Source organism: Suncus etruscus, chromosome 2 (assembly GCF_024139225.1).
Source record: "Suncus etruscus isolate mSunEtr1 chromosome 2, mSunEtr1.pri.cur, whole genome shotgun sequence".
NCBI classification, from domain to species: domain Eukaryota; kingdom Metazoa; phylum Chordata; class Mammalia; order Eulipotyphla; family Soricidae; genus Suncus; species Suncus etruscus.
Genome location: NC_064849.1, coordinates 7,288,654 through 7,297,635, shown reverse-complemented (window position 1 = coordinate 7,297,635; position 8,982 = coordinate 7,288,654). Strand labels below are relative to the sequence as shown.

General features: G+C 53.9%; 2 protein-coding genes across 2 annotated transcripts in view; one reads left to right on the top strand and one right to left on the bottom strand.

The window, feature by feature from the left end:
* HMOX2 (heme oxygenase 2) overlaps window positions 1-8,982 on the bottom strand; it is a 205,912-nt gene that overhangs the window by 171,192 nt on the left and 25,738 nt on the right. The window lies entirely within an intron of this gene.
* SRL (sarcalumenin) lies at window positions 8-7,056 on the top strand. Its single transcript, XM_049768515.1, has 5 exons — window positions 8-59; window positions 1,130-1,225; window positions 3,577-3,693; window positions 4,812-5,045; window positions 6,245-7,056. The coding sequence occupies exons 1-5, from the start codon at window positions 23-25 to the stop codon at window positions 7,054-7,056; spliced, it is 1,296 nt and encodes a 431-aa protein (XP_049624472.1). The 5' UTR covers window positions 8-22.

The following is an 8,982-nucleotide window of genomic DNA, read 5'->3' as shown; positions in this document are numbered from 1 at the left end:
CTCCCACATTGAGACCACGCTGATGCTGAATGAAGACAAGCCCTTGGATGATTACTCTGGTAACCGGAGGAGAGCCCTGAGATGGGGGAAGTGTGTGGGAGGCTCTGGGGTCAGGACTGGTAGGGAGGAACCACTGTGAGATGTCAGAGTCTCTCCAAGAGGGGCTCACAACTGGCCCCAGCACTGTGGCTGGCACAGAGCTGTTGACCCCCCTCTTTTTTTTTTTTTTTTTTGGTTTTTGGGTCACACCCGGCGGTGCTCAGGGGTTACTCCTGGCTGTCTGCTCAGAAATAGCTCCTGGCAGGCACAGGGGACCATATGGGACACCGGGATTCGAACCAACCACCTTAGGTCCTGGATCGGCTGCTTGAAAGGCAAATGCCGCTGTGCTATCTCTCCGGGCCCACGACCCCCCTCTTTTTATTTCTTTTTTTTTATTTTTGGGCCACACCCAGTGATGCTCAGAAATTGCTCCTGCCTTGGGGGAATCATGTGGGACACTATGGGATTGAACTGCGGTCTGTCCTAGGTCAGCTGCATGCAAGGCAAATGCCCTACTGCTGCGCCACAGCTCCAGCCCCACCCCTCCTCTCTTTTGGGGGAAGGTGGTTTGGGTTTTAGAGCTACATTTGGTGATGCTCAGAGTTTACTCAGGAATTACTCCTTGCCTTGCTCACTGGGACCCTAGTGGCCTTCTTGGGCTAAGGACCATTGGTTTTGGTGGATGAGGCCAACCCTCCCAACTCAGCAAACTTCAGACAGCTGGCCCTATGCTGAGGCCTCCTGGCCAGTAATGGGCCGCATGGTTTTGTGCAGCCTGTTCTATCCATGGCCACCCCCGCTACTCCTTCACTCTTTCTGAGCTTCCCCAGCCCCACCCCTGGGCCCACGCTCATGCTGGAGATACTTCAGGTATGGGGCCGGGCAGGACTGATCACATGTTCCTCTTGCCCCATGGGACTAGATAGGCACACTGTCTCTAAGTAGGGGACAGAAAAGGTAGGAGAAAGGTTCCCTCTTCCCAGAGAGATCTACTGTGAAGCTTTTGGGCCTAGGGGCTGGGGTCACCCTGCCTATCCCAGCAGGGTAGGGTCTGTCCTGCCTGATGTCTGTCCGCCTCCTTTCCCAGCGGTGCTGCAGCGTCTGCGGAAGATCTACCACTCATCCATCAAGCCCCTGGAGCAGTCATACAAGTACAATGAACTCCGGCAGCATGAGATCACAGGTACGTTTTGGGTGGGGGAACACGCTCTTCCTGGGACCATAGGTACCTCTGTGGGGGACCTATGCTCTCCCTCTAGCCCTCCGGTATGTGCTTCCATTCAGTGAGTTCCTGGCCCCTTGAGCACTGCCAGGAATGATTGCTGAGCACAGTTAGGTCCACAGTTTAAGTCCTGAGCATTGCTGGGTATAGACCAAAACCAAAAAAATTAAGGGAAAAAGGAGGATAGTTTCAAAATAATTGACCTCAGTCATACAAAAAAGAGGAAACATCCTTCCTGGTGTAGAACCAGCTAGACTGGGCAACACATCTTTCAGGCATCCAGCCTTGAGTCTCTGCTCCCAAGATGTTCATCATATGGGCTTCTGAATCCTCCCAGACTTATTCTCTGCATCTGAACATATCAACGCCTGTCCTTTGGGGTTGTTCTGCGGAGAAGTGACCTTTCAGGAAGGGGAGCGTGTCCCCTCCTGTCCCTGCTGCACTACTGTCTTTTTTTTTTTGGTTATTGGGTCATACCTGGCAACGCTCAGGAGTTACTCCTGGCTCTATGCTCAGAAATCGCCCCTGGCTGGCTCAGGGGATTATATGGGATGCCGGGATTTGAACCACTGTCCTCCTGCATTTAAGGCAAATGCCCTACTACTGTGCTAGCTCTCTGGCCCCTGCACTGCTTTCTTTGGGGGAACTTTGCAGACCTTGCTCTGAGGAGCAAAGGGAGAAAGGAACTGTTTTGAGAAGTGGCTGGATATTGGGACGAAGTTTGTCCTTGGGGTACAGCCTCCTGTCTCTCATCTGTCTCTGAGCTCCCATACTGCAGGGGGTTGGGAATTTTAGGGTGCATAGTGTTCCTGAAGACAGAGGTCACACTGTAGCTGTGTTTGTTTGAAGGATGAGGGTGTTCTCCCCGCCTCTGCTGCTGCTGGCACACCCAGGAGCACAGGCTGGAGCTTCAGCAGCTGGGGACTCCACTCTTCCCTCTGGCTTCCGTGCTCTTTTCCTGGCCTTCCACCTAGCCACAGCTCCCAGGAAGGGCATCTTCACCCGCTATGTCTTTCTGGGCCTCATTCCTCTGAGCAATGTCCTGTCACCTCCACCCTAGGTCTCACTTGTGCTGTCGGCACATACCTGTGCCGCCCCCTGCTGCACTGAACTGGAACAGCAGCTTTCGGAAGGCCTTGCTGGGGTTTTCAGGAAATGATGCACCTCTTGGGGTCTAAGGACCAAAAAAGAGGCTTTGTGCAAGATCTTTAGGGCTCCTGCCACCCCTCAGTCTGCCTGTGAGTGTCAGACTCACTGTGGTTGCAAGGCTAGGGAAGTGCTGGCTTCCTGAGGCCTTGCCCACTGGGGTTTCCAGGAGGAAGAAAACCTGCATAGCTAGAGGCTAGATGGAAGGAAAGGACTTCCATGGACAACGAAGGGGCTCAAAGGGCCATGCTTGCTTCGTGTGTGTGGACCCCCAGGTGTGGCTCTGAGCAGTGCTAAGAGTGACCCTCCCAAAGACCATGCTAGCAATAGCTAATTGAGCACCATCAGATGTGGTCTCCCCAGGTGAGTTTGAGCAGGGCCTTGAAAGCTGCTGCAGTATTGGAGGGGCAGGGACTGAGACATTCCTCTTTATGATCTGACCTTCGAACAAAGGAGCCAAACAGGTGACAGTTTATTAGATAAATGGGGTGTGTTATGGGTGGGCGGGAGAGAGTCCCTGGGATCTCGAGGCCTCTTTCAGGCACAAAGAGAGGAAGGGAAATCTGTAGGACTTCAAAGGCTCTAGGAAGTGGGGTGATCTTTTGCTGGGTTCAATATGGCCTGTGGTTGGGAGGATGTTTCAAAACCATTCCTTCTGCCCCTTCTCTAATTTTGACAATGGTGGGGGACACTCCTCCACTGGAGTGGCCCATACAGGGTCACTGGAATTGGGCCCCAGCAGCCCAGTCTGTGCTTGGTCTTAGGTATTCATGGATAGTTGTAGCTTTGGGGTGAAACTTGGAGACAGGCTCAGAGCTCAGGGTGGAGTTGGTGACAGAGTCACAGCACAGGGTAGAACATGACTGGGCCAAGCAGGATGCTGAGTTCAGCCTATTGAGCTGTGCTTTCCTCCCGGCTGCTACCCTCTCCTGCATTTTTCGGATCCTCCTTCTCATGTGCTGGCTGTGATCTTCTGCCCATCCTGTGGGTGTCCTGTGCCAAAACCTAGTGAGACAGGAAGGTGACTTCCATGGTGCTGGACAGGGAGAAGCAAGAGAAGTGCCTGAAGCTCTGCATGGGCTGAACGAACTAGATGTCCCGGGTGTTGCACATCACCCAACTCACCTCCAAGCCACTTTACTTCTATTTTTCATTTCGGTGCACAGATGGGGAGATTACTTCCAAGCCAATGGTGCTGTTCCTGGGGCCATGGAGTGTCGGCAAGTCTACCATGATCAACTACCTCCTCGGGCTGGAGAACACGCGCTACCAGCTGTACACAGGTACCAGACTGTTGCAAAACAGCTCTTAGGATGGGCAGACCACGACAGTGAAAGCTCCAGACGGCATCACAGTTTGCTTAGGAAGCGGTGGTGATAGCAGCTGGCAGGTAGGGCAGGAAGCATCAGTGAGGAGTGTCTGCAGAGCCTGCCTGTCTGCTGGGGACCCTGCGTGGTGCAGAAGGTGACACTGCAAACCTGAAGCAGCTAATGGAGGAATAGATTTGCAGAGAGGGGGTGGGGGAGAGAGAGACTCAGAGACAGAGGGTGAGAGACAGACAGAGATAGAGAGAGCAGTGGTGGTCAAGGGGTTATGAGGGAGAAAAGGGAGTGAGTGAACCTGTAGCCATTTGAAGGTTTAAACGGAGATGGTTACAGCAGTGTGTGAATTAATGCCTTTGAGATACATTTGGGGGTTGGGGGACAACTCTGTTTCTGAGCTTGATTCCTGTGTCCCACATATCACCCCAGAACACTGAGCTGTGAGTAGTCTCTGGACATAGCCAGATGTGGCCCAAAAACATACAAGGAAGGGGCTGGGCGGTGGCGCTAAAGGTAAGGTGCCTGCCTTGCCTGCGCTAGCCTTGGACGGACCGAGGTTCGATCCCCCGGTGTCCCATATGGTCCCCCAAGCCAGGAGCAACTTCTGAGCACATAGCCAGGAGTAACCCCTGAGCGTTACCGGGTGTGGCCCAAAAACCAAAAAAAAAAAAAAAAAAAACATACAAGGAAAATTTCATGTTTTGTGCTGAGGTCAAAAACTCAAGTCCGGGGCCGGGTAGGTGGCGTTGGAGGTAAGGTGTCTGCCTTGCAAGCGCTAGCCAAGGAAGGACCGCGGTTCGATCCCCCGGCGTCCCATATGGTCCCCCCAAGCCAGGGGCGATTTCTGAGCACATAGCCAGGAGTAACCCCTGAGCGTCAAACGGGTGTGGCCCAAAAACCAAAAAAAAAAAAAAAAAAAAAAAAACAAAAACTCAAGTCCCTGACACATGCTTAGTTCAATCTTGGCACCGTGTAGTGCCTCTTACTGCTGTTTTGTTTCATATATTATGCGACAATTCAGAACAAAGAAGCCACAGGCCATATGCTTGGGATAACCCCACTAACCTCACCCCCTACAGGTGCTGAGCCCACCACATCCGAGTTCACGGTCCTCATGCATGGGCCCAAACTGAAAACCATCGAGGGCATTGTCATGGCTGCGGACAGCGCCCGTTCCTTCTCCCCCCTTGAGAAGTTTGGTCAGAATTTCTTGGAGAAGCTGATTGGCATCGAGGTTCCCCACAAGCTACTGGAACGGGTCACTTTTGTGGACACCCCAGGAATCATTGAGAACCGCAAGCAGCAGGAAAGAGGTACATACTCATCCTCATAACAGCCATTGGGTGTCTGGCCTAGAAATCTCTCAGGCCAGTAGGCAGTAAGCTGGTGGAGGAAAGGAAACAGCACTGGCTGGACAGGATACATATTCTTTTCTTCTGTCCTTTCCTGTGACAGGGGGGGCAGGGAGGCACTTAGATGAGTGTAACCTTGTCCTTCTAGTTCCCAGGGATGGGTCCAGTCTGGAGGTCAGTACTAATTTTCTTGGGTCTTCTGAAGGAAGTCCTGGAGGTGAAAGCTGGGCCTGAACTGTTTGGGGGAGGCCTGGAGTGCCCCCATGACCTAGACTGACCCCATCTAGGTATACTTGACCTCAGGGGTAAATCTGACTTTCTCTGCTTGTTCTAGCCTCAGGCCCACTTCAACCCCCTGCTTGTGGGGATCCTCTGCAGCCCTCACTGGCCTCCAAGCGGCAGGACAGTGCCTCTTTGGGCCTGGCAGGCTGGTCCAGGTCATCTATAGGAGTCTACCAGTGAGACTCCATCTCTCAGAGCCCCCACTGACACTTAGCCCCACAATCACCGAGAGTCAGCTGTGAGTCTTTGAGGGGCCTAGGGGTACCCACTGGATAGTAAATACATTAGCTGTTGCTCCTGTAAAACATTTGGTATTCAGTTTCCTCACTTTGGAAATGAATGTTACAGGGATTAACTGCACCGGCGCCTTCGCTGTTCCTGGCAGTGGTAGCCTGTCGCGTTCCTATTTCATAGCCTCAGCGTGGTCTTTATAGCAGCCCGGACAGTATTGTCCATATCATCATTCTGTAGTAGAAACAGGGAGGCCTGAGAGCTGTAGATATGTGCTAGATATGCTAGATAGCAGCCAGTGGCTGAGCCATTCTGTGGTTCAACCATCTGCTTCCGACCTTGGGTTGGCTTCTCCAGTCATGTTACTCTCCGGGTAGAGCTAAGACAAGCCTCCCTTTTGGAAAAGTGTCCTGCTTTCCTGGAACCTAGGTTCTGCTACAGATTTGCACAAGGGCTACTGCTGTTGGAGGAAGGTTGGCAAGTCAGGAGAGGAGCAATTCATTGAATCTAGGACCCAGCATGACCATCACCCAGGGGTGTGCGTCTGTGTGCTGTGCCTATGCACATGTGTGTAGCGAGTGTGCACAGGAGTGGACAGACTCAAATTAGGCTTGGCTGACCACTTACACCCTCTGTCCTGTCCCCAGGTTACCCCTTCAATGATGTGTGCCAGTGGTTCATTGACAGAGCCGACCTCATCTTTGTCGTCTTTGACCCTACCAAACTGGATGTGGGCCTGGAGCTGGAGACGCTCTTCCGCCAGCTAAAGGGCCGTGAGTCCCAGATTCGCATCATCCTGAACAAGGCCGACAACCTGGCCACTCAGATGCTCATGCGGGTCTATGGGGCCCTCTTCTGGAGCCTGGCGCCACTCATCAATGTTACCGAGCCACCCCGGGTGTACGTCAGCTCCTTCTGGCCTAAGGACTACCGGGCTGACACCCACCGGGAGCTCTTTCTGCAGGAAGAGATCTCTCTGCTGGAGGACCTGAACCAGGTGATTGAGAACAGGCTAGAGAACAAGATTGCTTTCATCCGCCAGCACGCCATCCGCGTGCGTATCCATGCCCTGCTAGTTGACCGCTACCTGCAGACCTACAAGGACAAGATGACCTTCTTTAGTGATGGGGAGCTGGTCTTCAAGGACATCGTGGAGGACCCTGACAAGTTCTACATCTTCAAGACCATCCTGGCCAAGACCAACGTCAGCAAGTTTGATCTCCCCAACCGTGAGGCCTACAAGGACTTCTTCGGCGTCAACCCCATCTCCAGCTTCAAGCTTCTTTCCCAGCAGTGCTCCTACATGGGGGGTTGCTTCTTGGAGAAGATTGAGCGGGCCATCACCCAGGAGCTCCCTGGCCTCCTGGGGAGCCTTGGGCTTGGCAAGAACCCTGGGAACCCCAATTGTGACAAGACAGGCTGCACGGAGACACCCAAGAATCGCTATAAGAAACATTAGGGTTGGGGGAGCTGCCCTGCACCCCGTGGCGGAGGAGCTCATGTCCTGACTGTCCTGGGTCACTGGCCCTTTGAACCTCACTGGCAACAAGCCTAGTGGTTCTTGGGAAGTGTGGGAGCTGCTGGAGGCCCGTGGGGAGGGACTGGGGGGAAGCAGGCGGGCCTGGGCTTGTCTACTTGCTTCAGTTCACACTTACTGGGCCTGGCAACTACTCCCACCCTCTGGGGCCCCTCTTTGGCTCTCTTCTCAGGGGCACCACATAAATGGACCTGAGCATGTTGGAAGTCTCTTATGAGCAGTGCTGACAAGGAAGCTTGGATATCTGGGAGGCCTGTGCACTCCTCAGTGCCCCACCCTTCCCACTTCCTATTTTTCCCTGACCACTTTGTCTTAGGTTGACTTTTTGGCAGGGTGAGTGTGGGGGTCTGGGTCCCCCTGGGTTCTGAGCCTATCCCCTAGCCCTTTTCCCCACTTTCTGGGCAGATGGTCTGGGATGCCACCCCCTTGAAAAAGAACCAGAGTTCCTAGGCAGTGAGAAGGATGTGCCCCAGCACCCTTCATTTCCCTAATGCTGCCTCCCAGCCCTTTGTCAGCATACTCAGGTCCTTGACTCCTGGGAGATGACTTGAGAGAAAGTTCTGGAAGGGCTTTGAGGAGGCATTGGTTTGCAGTGTGTGTCTGTCTGTTGCATGTCTTGGAAAACTCTGGGGGTGCTGGGTCTGAGAGGAGGGACTCAATGCTTCAGAGGAGGCAGTGTCCCCAGGGGACAGACCTCCCTTCCTGGTACACCCCTGGCTGTCCCCTTCCTCCTATAGGCCTCACAGGCTCCCCTGGCACCTGGGTTTGCTGCCCACTCTCTGCTGTGGTCCAGGACCATGATGTGAATTTTCAGGACCTTGGCCAAAAGATTTGGGACACCCGGATGTGGGGGTGGGGGCATAGAGAAGGGCTGCTGACTCCCTCTTCTGCCCATTCACAGCCACCTCCAGGGAAGTGGGGGAGATGAGGTGTAGGGAAGAACTTGGAGGGCAGAAGTTGATGGAAGAAGAGGAGGTGAGTGAGTGGGGAGCATATGTAGCTCCCCAGGCTTGCACTGTCCTAGACAGGTGCCTTATGCTCCACATGGGACCCATGTTCTGGGGACAGAAGATTGGAGCAGGCAGAGGGAGAAGCATGTGAGAATTCAGGCAAAGAAGGACACAGTTAGCCAGACTGGTATGAGCAGAGACAGAAGGTTCCGGGATCTCCACTGAGTGTGTTAGTGGGGGGAGCAACCTCTGCGTCTGCGGCTAAGGCAAGGATCCAGCAGAAAGGCTGAGGGGGTGCCAGAGGACCCATGTGGGCCTCTGTCTCTTCTGAACCTTCCCGTTCAGCCCGGTCCAGTCTTATCTCCATCACTTTCCCTGCAAACTCACTGTGTAATCCACTGTGCCCGAAGTGCCCTTCTTCACTGTTTCACAGAGAGGAAACTGAGGTACAGCCCTTGGGGGCGTCATGTTGGCTGCGGGTATTCTCTGCTCCAGGAGAGTGAAGGAGGCTAACAGATTGGCACAGCTCCCTGTTCTGGGGAGCTGCCTCTCCATGCATGCTCTTCCACCCCTTTGTTTTTGCTTTTGTTTTTGGGCTGCACCTGGCAGTGTTCAGGTGCTTCCACGGTGCTGGGGGGACCATGTGGTGCTGGGGATGGGGACCCAGCCTCCTCCGTGCAAGGGATGTGCTCAGCCCTCTGAGCCAGCTCCCCGCCACCCTTTGGACACTCCTTTCCTACATCCATTTTCCTTCCTTTCCACCCTTCTGTCTGGGTCCTCCCGACCTCACCGTCTCACCTGCCCTCAGGCCTGTCACCTGCTTTTGGCAACCCTAGCTGCCTGATGGGTTCCTAGCTTTGAAGAGGTGGATTTCCAGGGAGATTCAACTCATTGAGGG